General features: G+C 39.7%; 1 protein-coding gene and 1 long non-coding RNA gene across 2 annotated transcripts in view; one reads left to right on the forward strand and one right to left on the reverse strand.

The window, feature by feature from the left end:
• grin2ab (glutamate receptor, ionotropic, N-methyl D-aspartate 2A, b) overlaps positions 1-26551 on the forward strand; it is a 127705-nt gene that overhangs the window by 77902 nt on the left and 23252 nt on the right. Inside the window, exons 5-11 of the mRNA XM_037764431.1 lie at positions 6125-6291; positions 6394-6528; positions 6636-6735; positions 8457-8662; positions 15785-15899; positions 16018-16220; positions 23221-23392. Coding sequence (XP_037620359.1) covers positions 6125-6291; positions 6394-6528; positions 6636-6735; positions 8457-8662; positions 15785-15899; positions 16018-16220; positions 23221-23392 — 1098 coding nt within the window. The remainder of the gene's footprint in view (positions 1-6124; positions 6292-6393; positions 6529-6635; positions 6736-8456; positions 8663-15784; positions 15900-16017; positions 16221-23220; positions 23393-26551) is intronic.
• Positions 11-15566, reverse strand: LOC119485115. The gene is made up of 3 exons (XR_005206189.1): positions 15556-15566; positions 10377-10379; positions 11-633 (listed from the first exon to the last, which is right to left on the reverse strand). It is a non-coding gene; the product is annotated as an uncharacterized LOC119485115 (long non-coding RNA).

The raw sequence follows: 26551 nt of genomic DNA on the forward strand, positions 1-26551 counted from the left end.
CTTCTAGAAATGTGTCAGGTCGTCTCTCATTATTCTGGATCCGTACAGCTCTCTCCACACTTTTCATACTTTCTTCACTTGATTGCTGTAAACAAAAATTAAATTTGACATGAAGTAGCATGTGTGTCTGTGTGTGTGTGTGAGGGGGAGAGAGAAGAAGTGAGATGCTGTCTTGGTTTATGTGGTGTATTATTTAATGGTATGTGCCAGTGGCTCATGAGTAAAGCTATATTTTGAGGGGCCTTTGTGTGTGTGTGTGTGTGTGTGTGCGTGTGTGTGTGTGTGTGTGTGTGTGGGCTGTGTGCATGCGACGTGGGTGGATGTGAAACTGTACATGGAGTTCACTGTATTTATATAATTGATGCACAATGTCATCAGTAAATCTCTAGGTAGAGTATGTGGGTTATAATGTGGAAATACATTTGTGTGTGTGTGTGTGTGTTATATCTGTGCATTATTGATATGTGAGCTTCTTGGTGGACTTGTGTGATTTGATGAGAAGATGCATGTCTGTGTCAACGTCTCTCTTTATCCTTTATAATTCATTAACCACCAGCAAATATCATCGTCCCCTTTCACCTCTCATTTTTCTAAAAACACTCACCCTGAATTCTCCCCTAAACCTCCTGCCCTCTCTTCCTCTTTCCTCTCTCCTCTCCTCTCCTCTCCTCTCATCTCCTCTCCCCTCCCCTCCTCTCCTCTCCTCTCCTCTCCTCTCCTCTCTCTCATCTCTTCTCCTCTCCTCTCCTCTCCTCTCCTCTCCTCTCCTCTCCTCTCCTCTCTCTCATCTCCTTTCCTCTCCTCTCCTCAGATTGTGAAGGTATTTAAAAGGAAGTGTGTGAGTTAGACCGTGATGACAGGTGTAAATATAGAACACGTTAAAAGCATGTTATGAACATGTATGACATGTAGCACCATCTCTTCAATATCTTCAGCCTGTCAGCACACAAGGACCACTGTGGTTGTATGTGTGTGCATATATGACTCCTCACAATTTCACAATTTTCCATCAGCTGTGTTTTTTTTGTTTTTTTTTGTTATTTTTTTGGGGGCATTTTCCATTTTTATGACAGGACAGTGGATAGAGTCTTGAAAGGGGGGAGAGAGAGAGTGGATGCGGAAAGGGCCACAGGCCGGATTCGAACCCTGGCCGCCGCGGTCAGGACCAAGCCTTAATACATGGACGCCCGCTCTACCAACTGAGCTAACCCAGGCGCCCTCAGCTGTGTTTTTGATGAGTAGCATGTTGGGTTTATTAGTAGCTGTTTATTAATAATTTTGAATCCTGTGTCCTCCACAGTTTTATGCAAATGTATGTATATATTTATTATTAAAAATCAATTAACAACACATAGCAATGGCAAATATTGTCCAGAAACCCTCACAGGTATTGCATTTAGCTCAAATCATCACATGGCAAACTGCAGCCCAACAGGCAACAACAGCTGTCAGTGTGTCAGTGTGCTGACTTCACTATGACTTGCCCCAAACTGCATGTGATTATCATAAAGTGGGCATGTCAGTGGGCAAAGGGGAGACTCGTGGGTACCCATAGAACCCATTTTCATTCACATATCTTGAGGTCAGAGGTCAAGGGACCCCTTTGAAAATGGCAATTCCAGTTTTTCATGACCAAAATTTAGTGTAAGTTTGGAGCATTATTTATCCTCCTTCGACAAGCTAGCATGACATGGTTGGTACCAATCGATTCTTTTTAGGTGTTCTAGTTTCATATGATACCAGTATCTTCACTCCAGCTTTAAAACAACCTAAAAATCGCAAGTTGCGTTAATGTGTTATAGAAATTTGCATTAACGCGTTAACTTTGACAGCCCTACTAATAATGTAAGTACAGCCTTTCAAAGAGCAATGAACTTTTAATTCTTAAGAATATTCAGACACTACAATTGGAATGTGATACAAATATTAGAATATCCTAAATGAATAAAACATAAATACAATAAACCCACACAATCAAAATAATAAGTAAAACGGACTCTAAGGCTCTGTTAACAAAAATTGCACTTAAATAAATATTAAACATTTGGCACAGGGGAATAGAGAGACTGCCAATCAGTTTCTCAATAGTTAGTCAGTTTTTGTTAACTAAAAGTGCAAAGTAACATATTAAGTTAGATATAAGTAACAACATTAACACTCCTCTCTCATTTGGTTTAAACCCAAAATGTTCCCACACCGAACTGTGGACGATAAAACATAAAAATTATTGAGGTCATGTCCATATATTGTACATTAAGTCAGTATAGTAATTATTGTGACAGGCCTACTTACTAACAATCCCAAACCCACGGCTATGGCAGCAACTCATCACATTTGAGAATCAACAAACGTTTGACATGTTTGCTTGATAAATGACCCAAAGAATGATTCTGACTTATGATATCATATCATACAGATTTTAAACAAACTTTCAGGTTACAGACGGACTTTCTGGTTCACCTACTGTACTTGACAAAGTTGTGCGCACACAGTTTTCCTGTTCAATGAGGAAAAATTACAGACATTTGTCATCAATACACAAAGAAATTTCCCGAACGTTGGGTGAGCATTGCTATGGAAACCCAAGCGTTCATGTTAAATGATGCTTAGACCACCTATCATTAGGTTCTGCAGTGGGTATTAGGCTGTGCTGTCATAAATCTACTTGGCTTGGCCTTCTGTCTACATTGTTTTTGTGAGGCTACATTGGCTGGCCCAGCTGGCTCGATAGACAGTTTCACCTGAATGCCCACTTGGTAGTTCTGTCGTCATCCCTGCACATGTAGCTCCACTAGTCTTAGAAATAGTTATTAGTTCAATCAGAACATTTTCCCACACGATTCTCTGACCTAAATGCACATTTAAATAATAACTTATTTGCATACCACCTTTCAAAACCACCGTGACAAAGTGCTACACAAACAAGGACAAATAAAGGAAAGCAGGAACAATCAAATACAAGATCACAGTCAACAAATAAAAATAACAGCACATAAAACAGCAGCAGTAAAATAATGGATAAAAGTGCACAAAATGAACGAATAAAATATTTAGAATAATCAAAGAAGAAGCCAAACAGTAAAAGTGAGTCTTGAGAGAGGATTTAAAAGAGGGCAGTGAGTTCCTCAGGTAATCTATTCCAAAGGATTGGAGTCCTAACAGCAAACACTCTGTCACCGTTGGTCCTCAGCCTTGACCGGGGAATAGCTAACAGGGTCTTATCGGAGGGGCTCAGGCTACGGGCTGGTACATAAGGAATTAGAAGCTCAGCCAGGTAGCTCGGTGCCATACCATGCAGGGCTGTAAAAGTCAAGAATAAAACTTTAAAATCAGTTCTAAAACGGGGAGGTGAAGCCAGTGAAGGGAAGCTAAAATTGGGGAGATGTGATAATGCTTTCAAGATTTGGTTAAAAGTCTAGTGGCTGCCTTTTGGACACCCTGAAGACGTGTAATCATGTTTTGGTCAAAGCTTGTAAACACAGCATTATAATAATCCTGACGAGAAGTGATAAAAGCATGAATAAGTCTTTGAAGATATTTAAACGTAATCTAATTCTAGCAAGAGGAAGAAATAACTGAGCCAGCTTTTCTTAAATGTTCTCTATATGATATTCAGAGCATTAATATAGCAGCAAACAACAATTGTCTGTGTAAAGATATAGAGGAGTAATGTCTACCTGAGCAGAGAATGAAGTCACTCTCCCTCTGTGTGTGTTGTAATCAGAGCTTCTTTGTGCTTTGTTGACGTAGCCGGGCCGACCGCACGTGCCATTGTTATTTATTTTTTTGCCTTTATTTGATGGTGATAGTCATGAAAGAGGGAGAGCGAGAGGGGATGACATGCAGCAAGCGGCCACGGGTCGAATTCGAACCCTGGACCGCGGTGGTTACACCTGACAAAGTAGAGTAGAATAGAGTGGTCGTCCTTCGAGTGCAAGGTTGGCAGTTCGATCCCCGGCTCCCCCTGTCTGTATGTCGAAGAGTCCTTGAGCGAGACACTGAACTCCAAGCTGCTCCTAAATGCTTAGGGGGTTTAATGCAGAGGTCAAATTTCATTTATGTACGTGTATGTATATGACGATTGTAATAAAGTTTACAAAACCATTTTCATTCACATATCTTGTGGTCAGAGGTCAAGGGACCCCTTTGAAAATGGCCATGCCAGTTTTTCCTCGCCAAAATTTTGCGCAAGTTTGGAGCGTTATTTAGCCTCCTTTGCGTTCTAGTTTTGTATGATACCTGTATCTTCGCTCTAGCTTTAAAACTGAGCCGGCTACAATCTAAAAATCCCAAGTTGTGTTAAAAGAAATCTGTGGTGTTAAAACAAATTTGCGTTGACGCATTATTATTGCGTTAACTTTGACAGCCCTACTTTAGAGTACAGTGTAATAATATGACTCGTATTATTGTAATAAACTGGAATTATCCTTTAAACAATTAACAGGTTGTTTTGTTGACTAATGATCAACTGTTAAATCTGTATAGTTTCAGCAGTGATTTGTATGCGACTGTCGGTCGTACTCGTGTATGTGTGAGTGGGGAGTGGGTGGGTGCATGTTAGTATCTGTGCTTGTGTGTCGGTGTTATCTGGGTAAAACTGAAGCTGTGTGCCTGTTGCCGCACAGAGGAGAGATTTTTGTCTTTTTTTATAAAGCCGCACACACACACACCTACAGTCACACACACACAGATGGAAACAGTGAGATAGATCTTTTTGAAGTACAATTTCATCCCTCTCCTTCCCACTTTTCTGTCTTTTTTTGTAGCGTTGGAGGGAGGGGAGTTAAATCTCTGCGGGGCCTGCTTTGTGTGTGTGATGGCCTGAGCTGGGAGCTTTTTGTTAAACTGAGGGACAACACTAGAGGCACAATATAGGTTTACACACACACACACACACACACACACACGAAGGTGGAGGTGGTGGGGGCAGAGAGACGGTAGCTGACAGCTGATTCTCCATGTGTGTTTATGAGGGCTTTGATGTTTAATGTGTCACGTTCTTTGATGCCCTCTGCGGAGGGGGGCGTCAGCGCATGCACGTGTGCATGTGGTGTGTGTGCATGTGTGTGTGTGTGTGTGTGTGATAAAGAGGGACCTTGTGAGGAGGTTTGATGTTTGTGTCGCTCTTAGTTTTCCTCCCAAGACTCTCACTCCTCTTCCACCTCTCTCTGCAGCAGGTATCTCAATCTCACTCACAAGACTGCCACATTTTTCTCCTCCTTATTCTCCCCTTCAGCCTTTCTTTCCTTTTTCTTCTCGCTGTCTGCTCCTCCTCCTCGCTCCTCTCTGGTGGATGGGCTGCGTCGCTGTCGTATTTGTTGTGTCCCCAGGGGGAAACTCAGCGTACACTTTATGCAAACATACATTCTGCAATCATTAGCAACTTATTTCACACTCACTTTGGGTTTTCATTTCGGTTTAATAGCTGCTTTGGTTTTGGTAATGCTTGCTCGCTGCAACTTACTCTCACGCTGACCCTCAGTTTCCCTCCAATGCTGAGACTAAATGATTTAACTGTACATGGCATTGCGAATTAATGCTGGAGCCACAGTTTATAGAGGATATCCGCTGACTTCCATTGCTATAAAATGACACCATATCTTTTGCAGCTAGTGTTCCACAGAAAAATGATGTTCAGCATTAATTACTTTTTTTCTGTGTTACATTTTAGACATCGAGCCAGTTCGATAACACAGCACCAGACAAAATGAGCAAGCAGGCAGAGCATCGTTATTTAGCTCAATTAGGGTTTGAGGCAATGCATTGGCTACTGATGGTCGAAGTGAAACTTGTGAGTCATGAGCCAGTTGTGTGCGACCATTAGGGCCCTCCTGTTGCCAGCAGTCACTCTCTTGCAGTGTAGTCTAACTTGTTGTCTGAATCTCTCAGTATCTCTTCCTCTCGTTCCCATTTTCCCTCATTTGTTTCTCCAACGCTTACACTCTCTTATCTCCGCCACTCTCCGAGTCTGACTCACTGATTGCAAAATTAAATTTTTTAATTCCACCAGGTTTTTGAGTCTGATTTGCGCTCACTCCAGCTCTTCTTTTCTTTTCTGCAATTAATTCAGTTCCTCAGACAAATCTGCTGACTGTCTGTGCTGCTGGCCTGTGTGTCGTTGCAGGATGAGAAGTCCACGTTCTTCCAGTTCGGCGCCGCTCTGCAGCAGGAGGCTCTGCTCATGCTCGCCATCATGGAGGAGTATGACTGGCATGTTTTTTCTATCGTCACTTCCAAGTTCCCCGGGTACCAGGCCTTCATCAGCACACTGAAGATAACGGTGGATCACAGGTGATGAATACACTCACACACGGCCTGTTTCCGTCCTTAACCTTTATTACGGCAGCTGACAAGATTAAGTGCCTTGTTTTATTTAATGGTGTATTGTTACAGCTTCGTGCGCTGGGACCTGCAGAGTGTGGTGACTCTAGATGCTGTAGATGGCGACCCAAACTCTAAATCACACATTGCTCTCAAGAGAATCCAGAGTCCTGTTATACTGCTCTACTGCTCCAAGGATGAGGCTGTGTGAGTGTATTTCATTTTCTTTCGCTGCTTCTGTCTCTCTGTCATACACGGTACGCCAGATGTCTGCAGTGAATCTTTATTAACTCTCTGACTCTACTCCTCGACAGGTATATAATGGAGGAAGCTCGCTCCTTGGGCCTGATAGGAGCCGGTTACATTTGGATCGTGTCCAGTCTCACCACTGGCAACCCAGACTTTACCCCTGAGGTAGTAACAGGTGGCCACTTTTGAGTGGTTTGACAAGACAAGCAGTGTTTTTGATTCCAGGCTGTTTGCAGGTCATCTGCTACCTCTCCTGTATACAACTCATCTCCTTTATTCTCTAGAGATGATATGAAATACAGCATTAAAGAAACACTGAAATTCTGAAGGAAACAAAATCAGCATAACAACATCTCTAAAGCTCAGTAATTAATATATTTTATCTTGTTTGCTTAATCCGTAGTGTAAAAATGACAATTTGTCATTGTATACGGGCTTATGTACCAGACTGTTTTGCAGTTTCCAGTTAACCAACAGAGACTCCAGGTGGTTACTGCTCCCCGCCAAGAAATAGTCCGGCACATAACCACTTTATTTTTACTATACATTATATATAAAAATATACGACATGACAGCTCCCCAAAAGTGAAGCAAAAACACCTCGATCGCCCCCTGGTGGCTGGCTGCAGTATAGGTCATAAAACCCCACCCCCTCCATGTTAGTGGATGAGACGTGGGCCAAACTAAAAAGTCAAAGTACACGTCAAATACATTTTTGTTATAAATAAATGTTAATTTTTGGGGCGGGACCTTGATACCACGGTTCCAGCCACCGATCACTACCACGAAGACTCTGGCTCCAAATGACGTCCAAATCTCAAGATGGCAGTTCCTGTATCCGGAATATTTCGGCTTCACTTTTGTACAGTGGGAGGAAGTGGAGTGAGCTTTAGAGGTTCTGGAAAGCAGATTTTGTTTCCGTCGGACTAAGCCAGACTAGCTGTTTCCACATGTTTCCAGTCTTTGTGATAAGCTAAGCTAAGCTAACCGTCTGTCCGTCAAATTTAGGGTACAAATAGCGAGAGTGGTACCCAATCTTCTCATCTAAACAGAAAGGGAATAAATATATTTCCCAGAATGTCAAACTATTCCTTTAAGCCATAAGCATAAGTCTAGGACGGTATAGAGACACATCATGGTGACTGGTGAATTATAATTCGTATCATATTTTTAGTTTACTGCGTTGTTTACATTCTTCTCTCTCTACCTGAAAACATTTGCTCTGCCCCTAAATAGGATGTTTGACAACATTACGTACACATTCACTCTCAACGTGTAAGACAGCGAGGTAGCTATTATCCCAATAGGATATAAATATGTGTCTAAATAATTCAAAGTATAATCAGCTCAAATGTTCCCCTCACATTAAAACTGGAAATAAATCCAATGTTTGCTTACCTTTTCTCAAAAGCCTCTCCGATGTTTATTCTCCTCCTTTCTTTGTCCATCATTCTCAAGTCCCTATTTGTGTTGGGTTTTTATGCCTCTGTTTTCAAAGATCTGATTCAACATTTAGTGCCAAATTAAAAAGTAAGAACAAAAGATTGTAGACTGACGGACTAGTGTGCTGGCATTATTTGATGTTTGCTCAGTGTGGTTTAGAGAGACAAACTTAGAGAGCCATTTAGTCTCTCTAGTCTTTCATTTTGACAGTTTCAAGATGTAGGCGATATACCTGGATGAGCAATTCACTTTGTGGACATACAGTCTGCTCACCCTTATTTAATAGCCAGATATGAATCATTTCAGGAAGGCACATGAAACCAATAAATCATCTGCTTGTCACCGTTGAGAGATACATGTGGATGTTTAAAATTGGGCGAAGTGAAATTGAGTCTTTCACACCGTATGTGCCCCTTCTCAGATCTCCTCTCCTTTCCTCTCAGATGTTTCCCCTGGGGATGATCTCCGTGTCCTACGATGACTGGGAGTACCCGCTGGACTCGAGGGTGCGGGACGGAGTGGGCATCATTTCCTTCGCAGCCACGTCCATGCTGCGAGAGAAGGGGGAGCTGCCAGAGGCCCAGAGCAGCTGCTACAGCACAGCGTCAGACAGGAGCCCCGGGAAGCTCCCACCTAGCGCCCTGCGCAGGTGTGTATGTGTGTGCTTGTGTGAGAGTGTGAGGAGATCAAGGTCTAGGGACTTGCATAACTCGGCTCGTCTTTGTAGCTGAGCGTCGAGCAGCGTTATATAAGTCTTTTTAATGTACTAATGAGAGGGGTAGAAAGGAGAAAGGAAGTGGAGATGACAGCAGCGTTAAACACTCTGATGTCTAATGACATTTAACACTATTAGCTGTTGTGTACATGGCTGCTCGGTGCATGAGCTCACTCTGCTGCCTTAGTCGAGCGACAGCGAGTTGAACTTCAGGCAGCCCTCCGTGTTGTCGCTGCCCTGTGTCAACTAGCATGTGTCTGGTGTGTGTGTGTGTGTGTATTCATGTGTATTTCTGTGTGTGCACCTTACTTTACATGACTGGATTCACTGTCATTAAGTCAGGATTAAAGCAGCTTTTACTAGCTTTGTTCTCTCTCTCGTTTCTCTTGTTGCTTGGCTCTGTGGGTGGCCCGCATGTGTTGGTAGGTGTGGGTGTGTGTGTGTGTGTGTGTGTACACATATGCATCCTCTCTGAAGTCTGTGTGATGAGGAAACAGTCAAATCCTTCAAACAAGAAGGGGGGACAAATGGGCACAGACACACATGCAGGCACTGAACATCCACGACTGTAAAAGCACAGATACAGAATCTGTTAAAGAGGACCTGTTGTGCTTATTTTACAGGTGCATACTTGTATTTTGGGCTTCTACTAGAACATGTTTACATGCTTTAATGTTCAAAGAACGCTTCATTTTTCTCATAGCGGCTGTGCTGCAGCAGCTCTTTTCACCCTCTGTCTGAAACGCTCTGTTTGAGCTCCTTTGTCAGCTGGCCCACTGTTGTGATTATGCAACCGAACCAAACTCTTCGGACTCCACTCCAGCTCCGCTCTAACTAGCTTTATTTGAGGGCGTGCCAAACTAGCCGTTAAACATCAGACCGGCACATATGGGTACTTCGCAAAAAGTCAAGGCAGCGTCCCCTTTTGGGGGATAGAAAACTGAAGATCACAAAGACTTCAATAAAATTTCATGTATGTTAGGCTTGTAATAAAAAGTTCTTACGCATTAATCTCTTGTTATACTAATGTTTCTTTTAAACACATGTCTAATAATTATTTTGCGACCTTACCTGAACCTGAGCGTTTGCGATACCTTAATAAATTAAGGTTGATCGCCGTCACGTCCCTTCAGTCTTCCCCCGTCAACACAGTGGCTGGATGTTGCTTATCCAGACTTCTATACATATTTGACTGAATCACGTTCAGCTAAAAATTGTCTGTAAATAATCAGCCTGTTAATAGACAACTGTTTGATCTATAGGCTGAGATTTAGTTGGAGACGACAGTCTGATGCTGCTATAACGTTAATGTATGACTGTATTACTGCAGCAGCCCCACATGCTAGTCACTGTCACCAGCATCATTTAGTGATTTACCACACTGACAGTGAATATTTATGTATCGTATGTGCCTCAAATCTCAGTGTGAAAGCCTCGGTTAACCTGCTACACAACAGCTTTTCCTCATTTTCTCTCCTGTGACAGCGAGTTTCTTTCCCCCAAACGGGAGCGCAGCCTCGGCGATGACGCCATGCGTGTCTGTCTGGTCTATAGCTCGGAGCCATAAAGCCCCTCTATTATATCTTTTTTAGGATACGTCAGGGGAACAAATTTTAGATCAGTGTTTTGGATTTATCGTTGGTGCAACCAACTACACAGCAACTCTTCAGTATAGCGTTATTATTATTACCGGTTTGTTTAAAGTAGAAGTTTGGAAACCATCAACGAGGGACACAGGATTGTTTTCCCCCAAAAGGGGGCGTGGTTATGTGAGCCTTCTCTGGATGAAGTATTCCCGGTCTGATTTACACAAATGTGTTAACTGATGACATCACCACCTTACGGAAGAAAAGGCAGGACTAGAAGCAAGGCGTTTCATGCAGTTCAGGAGCAGTGTTTCTGTAAAGGGAGAGTAACTCCCTTTGGTGTGGAGCTTTGGGCTTTGTAACTTTGCAGACCTTTTACATGCACAAAAAACTATACTATATAACACACTAAAGGAAAGGGAAAAAGCACAAAAACATAATAGGTCCCCTTTAATGGCATCGCTTCCTTTCAGGGTTTTTCTGTGTGATATTGTGACTACATCTTGAATTTCGAGGCATTCAGTGGCTAAAATATGATTATTAATTCAGAACTTTATATGAAACCTACTGAATACACAGAGGTCACGTTGCTAGGCTCCGCTCATCTATGATGACTTATGAGTTTCCTCATTAGAATGAGAGCCACAGTGTGATTTCCACCATTATGGCTTTATTATCCCATCTCTCCTTCTTATTAGCCCGTTACAGTATATATCAAAGCATATACAATCCCGCCGTTGTTGACAGGTTGATCCAATATAACTCAGACCTCAATAGGAGCTCAAACCCTTTTTCAGAACAATCTTTTTTTTCATTCTGTCAGAGGTACCTCGTTTGTCTCACTAACTTATTAGAGATAATTTGCATATTTGTCAAAACAACTGCAGCCAATTTTTGTGATAATAAACTGACAGGTTGGATTTCCCCTACCCCGATTTGGAAGTGGTGAGGCTGTGATCAGAATTCTGCATACATTAGTCTAGATACAATCTTGCCGCAGTGTGTATAAACAACGTGAGGTGGAGAGGAATAGGACAACATAATCTGGCACTTAAAAGACACTATCAACCCCGTTGGATTCCCCGTCATTCTCGCCTGACAGGCATTAATATCCCAGACTCTACTTCAGCTTGTTCGGTCTCCACAATGGTGCAGGTTTTTATTTTAGGTTTGTCCTGGTTGTACATTTCTAAAGGTTATTCTGTTTGATGGAACCAGTGTACCATGCAAACCCCTAAGCTGTCACTGTTTTCTGAAAAGATGCTCGCTGCCATAATATTTCCTTCTTTATTCATACTTTTAGAAAGAGCTCACACAATGAGCGACCCACTGCAATAACGGGAACATGTTCTGCACATTTTAAAGATGGCAATTCATTTATTTATTTATAACTCAGAGTGATTATTTACAATGATGCTGAGTTACATAACAGTCAGATAAACAAAACAAAGTTAAACATTGTATATAAGGATTAAAAAAAACAAATTAAGGCTGTCAATCGATTGAAATATTTAATTGCGATTAATGGCATGATTATCCATAGTTAATCACGATTAATCGCACATTTTTTATCTGTTCAAAATGTACCTTAAAGGGAGATTTGTCAATTATTTAATACTCTTATTAACATGGGAGTGGGCAAATATGCTTGCTTTCTGCAAATGTATGTATATATTTATTACTGGACATTAATTAACAACACAAAACAATGACAAATATTGTCCAGAAACCCTCACAGGTACTGCATCTAGCGTAAAAAAATATGACTTGCCCCAAACTGCATGTGAATATCATAAAGTGGGCATGTCTGTAAAGGGGAGACTCGTGGGTACCCATAGAACCCATTTACATTCACATATCTGGAGGTCAGAGGTCAAGCGACCCCTTTGAAAAAAACCAATCCAGTTTTTTCAAAAAACGCCAAAATTTAGCACAAGTTTGGAGAGTTATTTAATTTCCTTTTGCGACAAGCTAGTATGACATGGTTGGTGCTAATGGTGGATTCATTAGGTTTTCTAGTTTCTAGTATCTTCATTCTGGCTGTAAAACTGAGCCCGCTACAACCTAAAAATCGCGAGTTGCTTTAATGCGTTAAATAATTTAGTGGCGTTAAAACGAATTTGCATTGACGCATTATGACTTTGACAGCCATAAAACAAATATAAAGATAATATTAATGAAATCAGCTGGGGAAAAAAAACTGTTGAATTTCTAGTTAATGCAAATCATTTTGCGTACAGTAATTTAGAAATCATTGAATTAATCCCTTTTTAATGTGGCTGTACATTTTGTTTTGTTAACGTCACACAGGATCACAAAATGACGTGAATATCCACGTGAATATAAATATGAATATATGAAGAATAATCTGCCTGTTTCACATGCCTCAAAAACACACCAGCCTCATCCGTTTAGATCAAAATCTTTCCCCAAAAATGGAAACAAACCCGAGATAGGAGGAGACAGCAGTTTCCCGGAATAGACCGTCACAGTGTTTCCGCTATACAGTATGTATTCAGCTGTGGCAATGCACTGTGACAAGGGCATCACCTGCTGCACCATGAACACAAAAATATATATTTGTCTTGACATGTCACTAATCGCATTGTAACCTATAATAACAACGGCAGGTTCGGTTATGCAGCACAGAAGTGTCTCTGATGTGTTACTTTGTTGGTTTATGTTTAATTATTTGTGTTTGCTGAGAGAGGGTATACCCACGGCAGAGCTGTTTGGTATTTCTGCAGCACCTGCATGCATTCGAGGGAGACAGGGACCTTTTATTTACTCTTTACTCTGTGTGAGTGGAGCCTGCTTCGAAAGAGCACAGGCCCCTTTCCAAGTCTTTGTAAAAACAGATGATTAATGTAGCTCTCTCTAATCCACCGTCCAACAACAATATTTATGTGTCGACTCTAATACCTCTCCTGCAGATGAGACGACATCAAATCTGTTTGGAGTGCAATTATCATAGTTTTCACCTGCGGGGCGCACGCCAAACAGCACTCAAACCATTCTCTTTATGCGTCTTGACTTCCTGTTGAAATATTGAGTTTATGCATGAATCCCTCGTGGCCCTGTGCCTTGACCTGCTCACATTAAAACACAGAAGAGTTTGTTTGTGTCCTTTTTAACTCATTGTTTTAGTGCTGCAACTAACGATTATTTTCATTGTGATTAATCTGGCGATTATTTTCTCGATTAATCGATTAGTTGTTTGGTTTATAAAATGTCAGAAAATGGTGATAAATGCCAATCAGTGATTCCCAAAAGCCCAAGATGATGTCCTCAAATGTCTTGTTTTATCCACAACTCAGAGATATTCAGTTTATTGTCATAGAGGAGTAAAGAAACCAGAAAATATATTATCAAAATAGTTGGCGATTATTTTAATAGTTGACAACTAGTCAATTAATCTTTGCAGCTCTACATTGTTTTAGAATAATGACGCTGTGAGTCTGTGAAAACGTAAAGCATCTTTTAAATGCATCTATTAAATGTGCGTTTAGTAAGACTTACTAATAAAGAAAAAAATCGTGACACTTTATTATGATGCCCATGTCTATAATACATTATAAACTTATAATGCGTTATAATCTGCTTATAGCACTATATAATTATAGTTATAATAACTCATACATATTCATAATGCCTTATAACAATAATCAGAACACATTATAAAGCATTTTATAATGACTTATAAGGTCAAGTATCATAATGCTTCATAATTGCTGGTCACTCACTTTTTAGATTTAACGATATTTACTTTACATGAAGCAAACTTAGAGAAACTTAGAATCACATTATAATGCATTATAACAGTGATTATAATTGCTGTGTCTCAATTCAGATACTTTTGTTAGTACACTTTCCCAGCAGTACACTGTGCACACTGTGTACTTACTTGCGTACTGCATGAATTTTGACAGCGTAGTGCTGTCTCAAATCGCACATGGCCAAATTATAATACACTAAGATCCATGCCCAAAAAAATGTAAGTGATTGACAATTATTGATTGTTATGATACTTGACCTTGTAAGTCATTATAAAATACTTTATAATGTGTTTATGATTAATGTGATAAAGCATTATAAATATGTATGAGTGCTTATAACTATGATTATACAGTGCTATAAGCAGAATATGATGCATTATTACACAGCTTTGTTGAATACTTGATTCTGATTGGACAATCACGGAGTTCTGCGGTCTGTTATTTCTTTATAGCAGACCGTTGCTATGTATAACAGACCGTTGCTATGGACACAGTTCTGATATCGGACACTGGCGGACCGGTTTTGTGTCAAATTATTGATTTCTTAAGTGAGTAGCCGTGTAATAACCGCGATAATGTACAGTGTTGTTAAATAAACGTCGGGATACACCCCAAGACGAAATCACCACAATAACCAGCTCGGTGTACATTATTACTTACCTATGATACTACATTATAAGTCATTTTAAAATGATTTATCATGTGTTTTGACTATTATTATAAACCATAATGAATATTTGAGTGTGTATAGCTATGATTATACAGTGCTATAAGCAGATTACAATGCATTATAAGTATGTTTAGGATGCATTATAGACGTGGGCATCATAGAAAGTGTTCCCAAAAAAAAATATGACTCTGTGGACTCTTATGCCAAATTCCAAAATTTTTGTAAAGCTGATGTAAAGCTTTAAATGTTTGACTTTTGAAACATTCTATTTTAGTCAGATGATATTTCAGTCGTATAACGTCACCCGTGGAAACCGTGTTTGACACTGTGTCAAAATGAATCAAACCATTTGTAATAAGACAGAACACAAGGCATCTAAGGAAAAGTGTGGTCTGTGTTGGGCAGCTGCTGTCCCTCTTATTATTTGGTCTTTTTAGTAAACTTCCTTAGATAGGCCTCTTTTTGCCTAGTGGGAATTCATGCTATCATCCCAGTCTCAACACTCAGAACATCCTCGCCTTCTGGAAATTGTTTTACTGCAGCGAGTGTATTCTTAATCCCATATCACCGTGTGTGATACTGGTTCATTTATTCCTCTCTACTGCTTCACTTTAGCGAGTGTGTAAATGTTTCAGCAACGGATCTGTTTGCGTATGCAAGATAACTGTAGTGAGTAAGAGAGGGCAGCCTTGTTGCACCAGTGGCTTGTTTTTCAGGCGTATACTGTATCTGTGGAGAAATCAATGCAGAATGTTGATGGGAGAGATATGTGGCCTCTGACTCTCCCCCTCCTACACACAAAGAGATGCTCACGCACACGTTCACACTCAGGCATGCATGCACACACAGTGGGTGAAGACAGCATTGATTTGAAGAGGATACTCTTGCAGTGATTATAGAGTGCTTAACTTGTTATTTCAAATGTATCTGCTCTTGTGCACACATAATCACAAACACTCAAACAGATGCAAAGCAAAAGCAAATAACAGCTTCCTTCTCTCTCTTTTGCTCCCGTTTGTCTCAGACACATGATGCACGTATGGAACGAGGGGCGCGACTTATCCTTCACTCCAGATGGTTACCAGGCCAACCCCAAATTGGTTGTCATCGTCCTGAATAGTGAGAGGAAGTGGGAGAAGGTAACAAATGAACACAGTGGTTTTGCAAAAGAGCACGGAAATTAAAAAGTCAAAACACTTTAATTAAGATGGCTGTCCCTGAATTTGTGTGTGTTTGCTCGCACACACACACCTACAGATGGGCCGTTGGGAGAACGGGACGTTGTCTTTGATGTTCCCGGTGTGGCCGAGGTATAACTCCCACGGGGATGAGGATGCAGATGAGAACCATCTCTCCATCGTCACACTGGAGGAGAAACCTTTCGTCATTGTCGACAATGTGGACATCCTCACCGGCACCTGCATGAGGAACTCCGTTCCCTGCCGAAGGCACGTCAAAAAGTAAGTAGATGCACACTCGGCGATGCACAGCACCCACCCACTGCTCCAGAGTCATTTAAGAACCATTTAAGAGCCACACAGGCTCAACGTTACTAAGAATAGGCTGACAACCCCTCAAACGGAGGTGGTTCAGCAGGTGAGACAGGTATGGAAAGCCCTTTGAGACAGTATTCCATATCCTTGATATCAGAAGTAAGTTTCCTCCACTAGTTGAACGAGTGAAAGCCAAAATACTCACTAGTAACACTAGTTGCAGGAAATGCGGATGAGGGGTGTGGGGAACAAGCGTGCATTGAGGCTTCCAATTGGCTCTCTACTTCAAAATAAAAAATACCAACCAATCAGGATTTTGTAATTATCCCGCCTGCTTCATTTGCATGTTGCGCACTACAGTAGCTAACATGTTGGCCTGAGGAACTGCAACTGGTTAGTGGCTGCATGGTGCAGCTCACATGTTAACTAGTCAAGGCAAAATGCTGACTAGTTAACTAGTTGGGGTCTATTTCGACCTTATTAGTTAACTAGTGATGTGATAACATTTCACTAGTTATGTATGACAGTTGCAGCACTTCTCCAGTTAACTAGGAAGGTCAAAATACACCATAACTAGTTCACTAGTCAGCATATTTGCCTTTACTAGATAACTAGTAAGAGAAAGTGTGTGTAACTAGTTAACTAATAAGGTCAAAAATACCCCAACTAATGTAACTAGTGGACATTTTGGCCCATACTAGTTAACTAGTAAACATTTTAAGATCAGTAGTTAACTAGTAAGATACACTTAACTAGTCCGCATATTTGCCTTGACTAGTTAACTAGTAAGAGAAAGTGTGTGTAAGTAATTAACTATTTACAAATTACAACTAGTGTAACTAGTGGACATTTTGGGCTGTACTAGTTAGACATTTTGAGCCTCACTAGTGGAATAGTAAAGTCGAAATAGACCCCAACTAGTGCAACTAGTGGATGAAAGTGACATGATATGGAATAAATGCTTTAACAGCTTTCTATAGACAGGAACTTGTTCGTTCTTCTCAGTTGAATAAAAAAGGTGGTGTCAGCAAAGTTGTTTCTTGATCTCAGGAAGGCATTTTGACCCTTTCAATTAGTGCCCCTGTAATCTATCTACTATCCATCTACTTTTTTCAGTAGAAAAATGAATAGGTCCCACATCTCTAAAACCGGTCTCAATTTGTCTGGGAACATACTCATCAATCAGCTGCCCTTTGCTTGTCCACTTTTGTTCTACAAGGGTTTCTACTGGGCCCACTCATTTTTACTTTATATAATAATGACTCATCGTCTGTTTGTCCTCGAGACTGAAATCCAAATGTATGTGACTGACAATGTAATATATTCACATGGTGGTGCTGAAACACAAGTTAATACTAAACTCACAAACTCAGTGGTCTGTGTTACAACGTGGTCGTCACTGTATGTTGTTTACCGAGACAAATAGGTCGTGTGTAGTTCCAGGTGTTTTTTTGTCAGGAGAAAAGATACAGGTATCACTTTGTATTTAAATCAAATTCATTGCAGCTTTATTCAGATTCTTATATAATGAATCTGTCAGCTGAGGCAGCCAGGATGTACATCAGTGATTTTCCCTGACATTACTCACTATTTAGTGTTATTTGTCAGTGTTGAACAGGAGTAAAACTCTCATCCAACTTCTGTCAGAGAGTTTAACACGTACCGGCAAAGTAGTTTTCATTTGGTTCATGGATAATCACTTCTGTCAGCATTAATAATTAATTGCTCTCTGTTGCTGTCAGCTCGCTAATGCCAATCTGTCGGTGTACTTGATTTTTGTTTCTGCTACCTCCGTAATTGCATGTGTTGCCCATTGTGCTCTTTGTTTCATTGTTCATTAATGCAGTGTGATTCGTGTGTTGTTTTACTGAACGTGTTGCTTGTTTTAAATGTAACAATTACTAATTAATAATTAGTAATGTTGCTTATTGTTTTCCTCTGTGGTAAATATTGACTATAAACATTCATCGTATTAATGTTCCGCGAGCTTGCATGATATTTGAATAGTGTTTATATTTGTACTCTTTATTTTTGTCTAATTTTAGAGAACCTACATTATTTAAGATGTGGCCAGGTATGGAAGCACAGAAAGGCCATAAGGATTTGAATCTTATAAGCACCTGAACACTTAATTTTGAAATGTACCCAATACTGAATACTTAATATTGACATTTAAATATGAATGAACTTATACAATTTAAGTAATTTATAGTGAAAACTATTTATCTGAGTTTCTGTGGTTCTCCCTTGTTGAAATTTCCAGATGTTAAATTTAATCATAAATTCAAGTAGGCAGGGTTTCCAGTCTCTACTCTGAACTTCTTTACTTGGATTACATGACTGACTTGAATTTTTAGATAAAAAAAAAAAAAAAAAAATTAAATCAAAGCAACTTGAATATAGTTTTTTTTTTATATTGGACACTTGTCTTACCGAATTTGTAAACCCAACAACGATGTACTTAAATAAATAAGTTTCTGAAATTGCACTAGAGCTGAAACCATTAGTTGATTAACTGAAGTCACTTTTTGCTTTAGGAAACTGTAACGGGCACTTTTCATTATTTTTTTGACATTCTATCAACCAAACAATTAATCAATGAATTGAGAAAATATTCTGCAGATTTGTCTGTAATGAAAATAATCGTTGGTTGCAGCCCAAAATAGCACAACTCGAAATTAGCTATTAGAAAATGGATGAAAGTAAAATATTTCAACACTATTTGGTTCAAGTATTCAGGAGTGATTAAAGTTCAGAATTAGGTGTTTAGTTGCTTGTATGATTCAAATCTTTATGGCCATCTTTGGCTTCCATACCAGGGATGAAAACCAGCCTTTTGGCTAACTCTTGCACATTTATAGTTATGTCTTTGAATGTGCAGTGTCCTTGTTAAACAACAACCTGTAAATAAACGATTACATAAATCCCAGCCTGAGCTGTACCTTGAGACAGAAAATGAAAAGATGTTTCATGTGGGACGCTGCCCAACCTTTTGTCATCTCCCATCTGGACTACTGCAACTCCCACCAAGCCAGGCTCGTAAAGTATTCTGTTCAGCAGCTACAAACCATCCAGAACGCTGCAGCCTGCCCTGTCTGCAACCTCCCCAAGTTCTCCTTTGTCGCCGCCCCACATAACCCCCCCCCCCTCCTCCACCCCACCTGGCTGCCAGTGGCTGTTCACATCAAATCCTAAATTCTGGTCCTGGCATTCAAGGCTCCTCAGGGAGTCGCACGCGCATATCTGCGGGTTATGGTCTATCCGTACTCGCCAGCCGGTGCTCTGTGCTCTGCTACAACCGGCCACTTAGCTCTCCACTCCCTGCGGCAGCTACGTCATCGTTTCACCTGGCCTTGACTCTTCTTTCTACAGTTCTTCTTTCTTTTCCCCAGTAGTGAAATGTCCTTCCCACTCCAGGCGGGACAGCACGATTACTCCATATCCTCTATTGTAAAAAAAGAAATCTCTCTCCACTGAATATCCCCATTCCCATATCCTCACTCTGCACCTGCTATTTGGAAAACATCCCTTGTATCTGTTTAATTTTTTCTGTTGTTATTTTTTAGCATATCTTTATCCGACATGATCACTTCAGGATGGCAGGAATATTTGGTTATCTGTTGTGTGCACTTAGTGGCTCGCGATAACAGCATCAGCTAATGGAATGGAAATGTTTCATAAATTCATATTGACTTTGTTGTGCTACTTCATCAAATCTGATTATTTCTTTATGTACAGTATATATACTGTTTTTTCCCACCTCACCACTCACCACCTCACTGCATATTATATCACTTTCTCCACTGCAACAATAGCAGTGGGCTGAATGGCTCAAATCATCCTTTGTTAATAATTATATTGGTTCAAACAGATTGAAATTCTTGTCACAGTGAAACTAAATTTCATATTTATAAGATATAAATGTAGCCACAAATTAACAGATTCATTTAGGCATTTCATTTATAATTTCACTTTTTGCTTGGGATTGTTTTCCACATTATTTATAGGTTAAGATTTGTTTGAGTTTGTGTGTTTCTACTAGAGCTGTCAAAGTTAACGCGATAACATGTTAACGCAAATTCGTTTAATATCACAAATTTCTTTAACGCATTAACGCAAGCGATCTTTCAGAGGTTGTAGTAGGCTCAGTTTTAAAGCTAGAGTGGCATCATATGAAACTAGAAAACCTAAGGAATCTATTGGTACCAATCACGTCATACTAGTTTGTCACTTAGGAGGCTAAATAATGCTCTATATCGCTAAATTTTGGCAGGAAAAAACTGGCATGGTCATTTTCAAAGGGGTCTCTTGACCTCTGACCTCAAGATATGTGATTGAAAATGGTTTCTATGGGTACCCACGAGTCTCCCCTTTACAGACATGCCCACTTTATGATAATCACATGCAGTTTGGGGCAAGTCATAGTCAAGTCAGCACACTGACACCCTGACAGCTGTTGTTGCCTCTTGGGCTGCAGTTTGCCGTGTTATGATTTGAGCATATTTTTTATACTAAATGCAGTACCTGTGAGGGTTTCTGGACAATAGTTGTCATTGTTTTGTGTTAATTTGATTTCCAATAATAAATATATACATACATTTGCATAAAGAAGCATATTTGCCCACAACCATGTTGATAAGAGTATTAAATACTTGACAAATCTCCCTTTAAGGTATATTTTTAACATGAAAATGTGTGATTCATTTCTGATTAATCACAATTAACTATGTACAATCATGCGATTAATCGTGATTAAATATTTTTTAATGTATTGACAGCCCTATTATTTATACTATAAGATTTGTTTGTGTTTGTGTGTTTCTACATGTATGATGTACGCTTTTAAGAATCAGCCCTGCAGAAAGCTTTCTCTCTTTCAACAGCGACACGTCAAACAACTCAATGGACTTTTCCCTTTGAAAAGCACTTAAAAGGTGTTTTTATAGTGGCTGAAATATGTTGCCGGCCTCCTCGAGTGTGTAAACAATGCAGAGATATTTCTTGAATAGTCAGTGAAAGTTTCTCAAAGAAACTTCCCTGGGATTCTTTGACATCTTGGGTTTTGCTCCAATTATCTGCTATATATGGACACCTCAATAAGAGCCTCTGCATGACAAGAGCTTTGTTTCTCTCTGCTAATTTCTACAATTTAGCTCACATCTGAGCTCATCTGTATACAGCCGGTTCAGAGTGCAGAAGCATTAATCATAATTGCAGCAGCTTTATTTGGCACTGGCTCAGTATCTGTATCTGCACTCTGTGCTTCTGGTTGATCACTTGGACACAACACAGTCCACATGCACAACTAAAATACATATTTTTTTCAATTATTCTACTCGTGACTGACAGCATTATTGTTATAATTTCTATGACAATTTCTACCACACAATAGAAAATATTTAAATTTCAGGATAGCAATTATTAGGATAGGATAAAGATGAGATTGCTAGCCACAGGGAAAGTGCAAAAAATTCTGTAATTACTGTCTTTGAAGGTTTATTTACCTTTTTTTAAACAAACAGAATCCACCATATCAAAAAGCTTTTGCATCAGACAGACTACACAAGACAGACAGGAGATGCAACACAACAACCACCGAGCTTCTGAGCCATGCAGTCACGACATCGCCACACTGTAAGCACGGACAATTAGACGACTGAATCACAGCGCACGGAAAGTTTAACTTGTGACCCGATTTCTCGACCTTTCTCCGCAGCGATCGCCGTAGAAGTCTGAGCGTTCACAGGCAACGATGACTAGTCTTTTCTGGGCCGTTCATTTATGTTACATTTCCTGTGTTCCGTGCCCGGCCATCCGTGCGCTCATCCATGCGTCCATACATACATGCAACCATCCATAAGGGCTACATTTACTCAGTCACTACTTCCATTTTATTTGTGTGTCTGTTGTTACAAAAGTATGACATGAATCAAACAGATGTACATCTCGGGGAGTCTGTGTGTGTTTACACAGTGACATAAGGATGCAGAGAGGGCCCAGCTGGGAAGAACTAATGTATACATTATGTGTGCATCAGGACACCTGGGGCACATACTGTACATACTATTCTCTCTTTCTACACACATGCACATCACGCTGTGCCGCAGATACAGTTGACTGCTGCTAAAAGACATTTTAATCCTTTGATGATTCACTTCTTTGACAGTCGTTCTCCGTGTGTGTGAATCCCTCAGTTCTTTATGAACTTTCTCAGCTAAAATAGCAAGTGAAAAGGTCACAGGAGTTACTGTTCCAATCCATACATGCTACAGCACATCAGAGATGGATGGCATGGGAGTGGGATAAAGTTTTCATGGAAATACTTTTTAAAATGCCGGTAGAGTTTAATAGATTATGAGTGTCATTTGATCCAACAATTCAGTTCAGTTCACAGCTCCAAAGTCCTCGGGGAGGGCTGTCAGGAAAGTTTACTGAAACATCCATTTCCTTTCTCTGCATCCTTTTCTGCACGGCTGCTCTGTGTATGTACAGTACAGTAGGTAGGCCTTTTGAGAAGCACCTCCTTACGGACGTAATCAGTGAAACACATAAGAGGAGGGGGGAAAAGGACAGCGTAACGGAATGAGGAGAGAGACGAGGGGAAGGACAGCTGATATTTTAATCATGTGGGTTGGTTGTTCTGCAGAGCCCAGCTCTATTTAAAGCCCGGCAGCATCTGCTCAGTACCCCTGTGTTTTCAGGCACTGAGGGAAACACATACACACACTCGCAAACTCAATGTAAGCTCTCTCTGCCCTTCAGCAGTATTTATGGTTACTCTGCACTGTCATAATTCTAGTTTTACAGTTTGATGGAACCACCAGATGTGGAGCGAGTAGGCGGCAATAGTACAGTTACACTCACACTCCGCACACTCATCTATATAACACTGAAATGTCCTCTAATGTAAAACGAAATATATGACCTAATTGTTGATTGTGTGTGTGTGTGTGTTTGTGTGTTGCAGTAACAGCACAGCATCAGGAGGCTCCTACATTAAGCAGTGCTGCAAAGGTTTCTGCATTGACATTCTGAAGAAGATAGCGAGGAACGTCAAGTTCACTTATGACCTCTACCTGGTCAACAACGGAAAACACGGCAAGAAGATCAACGGGATATGGAACGGCATGGTTGGAGAGGTACGTCCTACTTGTCTGTCCCTTACTACAATTACCACATTGGTCCGTCTCTCTGACTCTCTATGTGATTATTGGGGAATATGCTTGTGTAGTTAGATGAGAAGGCTGACAGCATATAAATATGAAGCTACATCCAGAAACCAATTAGCTTAGCATAAAGCAGGCCTATTCAATTGGTGGGCCGAATCCGGTCCCTTATTTCTAAATGTGTAAAAAAAAGTATTAAAAATTTAAATAAATAATTTCTTCCAATAAGAGTTTTCTTTTATTTATTCCCATTCATCAACATTACTATACATATACATACTGTATATACGGAATAAATTTTTTTTTGAATGCAACATTGTGATTATTAAAACAACAACCTACTTCTAAGATTAAAAAGGTTCATGTTTTCCACATTTAAATTCCTAGCTTTACAGACTGTTAAAAGAAATATTATGTTTTTATTAAAATAACCTGCTGACCTTCTAAGTTTATGGATGTTTATATTGTTTGATTATTAGAAAATCGTCATTTTATTAGTTGCCCATTCATTAGTTATGTCTTGTTAAGCACAGAAATACTTATTTTGTAAAAAAAAAAAGTTTTAACCCGGGCTGTTTAAGCAAAGGGAATTTAGGAGCGTCAAACTGAATAAAAAAAGATGTTAAATGCAACATTGTGTTTATTAACAAACAACCTACTTCTAAGATTAAAAAGGTTTATTGTTTTCACATTTAAATTCATTCATCCACTCACCAGCCCCTCCGTAGCTTCCCGCAGGTATAATGTACCATCAAAAAGTGCACAAGAAACGGCATTCACTGCTCTCATTGGTTGTGCTTTGAAAGGTCAGCCGCAACAAGGTCAAAGTTGAAATAATTTGACCTTTGAGCGCAGCGCTCTTTGGCAATTTCAAGCCGTGCAACATGCTGAGGGTAGCGCTTGGCAATATGCTTGCTTAATACAAACTTATGTATATATTTATTATTGGAAATCAATTAACAACACAAAACAATGACAAATATTATCCAGAAACCCTCACAGGTACTGCATTTAGCATAAAAGATATGCTCAAATCATAACATGGCAAACTGCAGCCCAACAGGCAACAACAGCTGTCAGTGTGTCAGTGTGCTGACTTGACTATGACTTGCCCCAAACTGCATGTGATTATCATAAAGTGGGCATGTCTGTAAAGGGGAGACTCGTGGGTACCCATAGAACCCATTTTCAGTCACATATCTTGAGGTCAGAGGTCAAGAGACCCCTTTGAAAATGGCCGTGCCAGTTTTTCCTTGTCAAAATTTTGCATACTGATGGATTCCTTTGGTTTTTCTAGTTTCACATAATGCCAGTATCTTCAAGCTTTAAAACTGAGCCCGCTTCAACCTAAAAATCACAAGTTGCGTTAATGCGTTAAAGAAGTTAGTGGCGTAAAAGCTAATTTACTTTAACATATTATTATCACGTTAACTTTAACAGCCCTACTAATTATATAAAATGGCATAATTAGATATATATATAAATGTGATATCATGATCACATATGCTTATTCCTTCCTTCAATTGGACTCTACCTGGAGTTATTATTAAATGTAATGATTAAAGGCTGGTGTAAGTATATATGTGTTTTTTTTATTGTCAACAAATACCATAATATTCCCTACGCTGTCTTTGGCTCTCAGCTTTAAGCGCATTTGTTCCTACTAGAGAAGTGTTTTTAGACAACAATGGAGGCCTGTGGCACAGAGGAATGAGCTACTCTATATCAGGCTTAAAATACAGAGACAATAGTTGTTAGAAGAATCAGTTCATTGTTGATTTTGGTCTTTTCATGGGATTTGTAGACTTTTAAGAAAAATGTGGAGTAACACCAGACTTATCCTTTAAAGCTACAATCTGTGATCCAATTGTAAACAGAAGTGTCCCCCCACCACCAAACCTTAACATTAGGGATGAGTATCATTAGGATTTTGTTGATACTACTACTCTTTTCAATACTCCTTTTCGATTTGGTTCTTTTTTATTACTAAATAAATGCTTTTTAATATATTATTTAAAAAAATAGGATTAGGAATTATTTATATTTTAAATATAAATATTTCTAGAGCAGCAACAGCAATGTTTACAACAGCAAATCACTATATAAACTCAAAAATATCTTACTGGAAAATAATCTAGAATAATAAAATAAAATGATCAATACTCTGGTCTTTAATAATTTAGCACCGGTGCCCGTTTAATACCAGGTTTCGGTACTCATCTCTACTTAACACACAGGACTGGAAGCTGCTATCTTTCATCTATCATACATTATGTTTTCTGATGCTGTAAAAGTTTTGTTTATATCATTAATGTTTGTCTATGGTTTCAAATACGATCACTTGAAAAGCTCATTAACTCACACTCTTACCTTTAATTTATATGGTCTATAATATTTCTCATTGGGGCTTTAAATTCCACACAATCAAGTATTTAAGAGCTCAGATTACACTTGATCGCTTTATCGTTTATCTTTTCTGGAAACGATTCATTCAATCACAGATTGATCTAGAAGGAGAGCGCAGACCTCCGCCAAGGCCAATCCTCTCCAATATTGAATGGCTTCTTCTTTGGCCCATGCTACACCCTTCCACCAGTAGTTTTTCCGTAATCCTGCTGACAAACAGACAAACAACCCAAAACATCACCTCCTTGGCCGAGGTAATTAAGGCTAAGTGCTGTCACAGTAAAATCCCTAAAGGTTGAAAGTGAAACGTAAAGCGTCTGATAATGGAAGCCGACAATATGATCCATAGATTGATCTAATGTTTATGGGAGCAGACCGCTGGGAGCCGTTGGACAATTAAATCTGTAAAAAGAAAGAGAACATTTTACTGCATGCTCAAAACAACATCTTTATGTGCAGAATCTCCGTCTGTCAGAATACATCCAGACACCCAGAAACGGTGGCACAATGAAAAAGACAGCTGTATTTCTACTTTTCATCTGATATGGCTGAAAATGCCCTCCAACTGTAGCTGACATTCTGAGCTCATACCCTCAGTCACTGTGATATTTCACATCCAAAATAAAACGGAGGAAGATGTTGCATGATGTCCAAATATTCACAGAGCTCACTATATTTATTCCTGTCAGTGTAGGTAGTGAGTCACGCACTCGCTGTAACTCTTCT

The sequence above is a fragment of the Sebastes umbrosus genome, chromosome 3 (assembly GCF_015220745.1).
Source record: "Sebastes umbrosus isolate fSebUmb1 chromosome 3, fSebUmb1.pri, whole genome shotgun sequence".
Lineage (NCBI taxonomy): Eukaryota > Metazoa > Chordata > Actinopteri > Perciformes > Sebastidae > Sebastes > Sebastes umbrosus.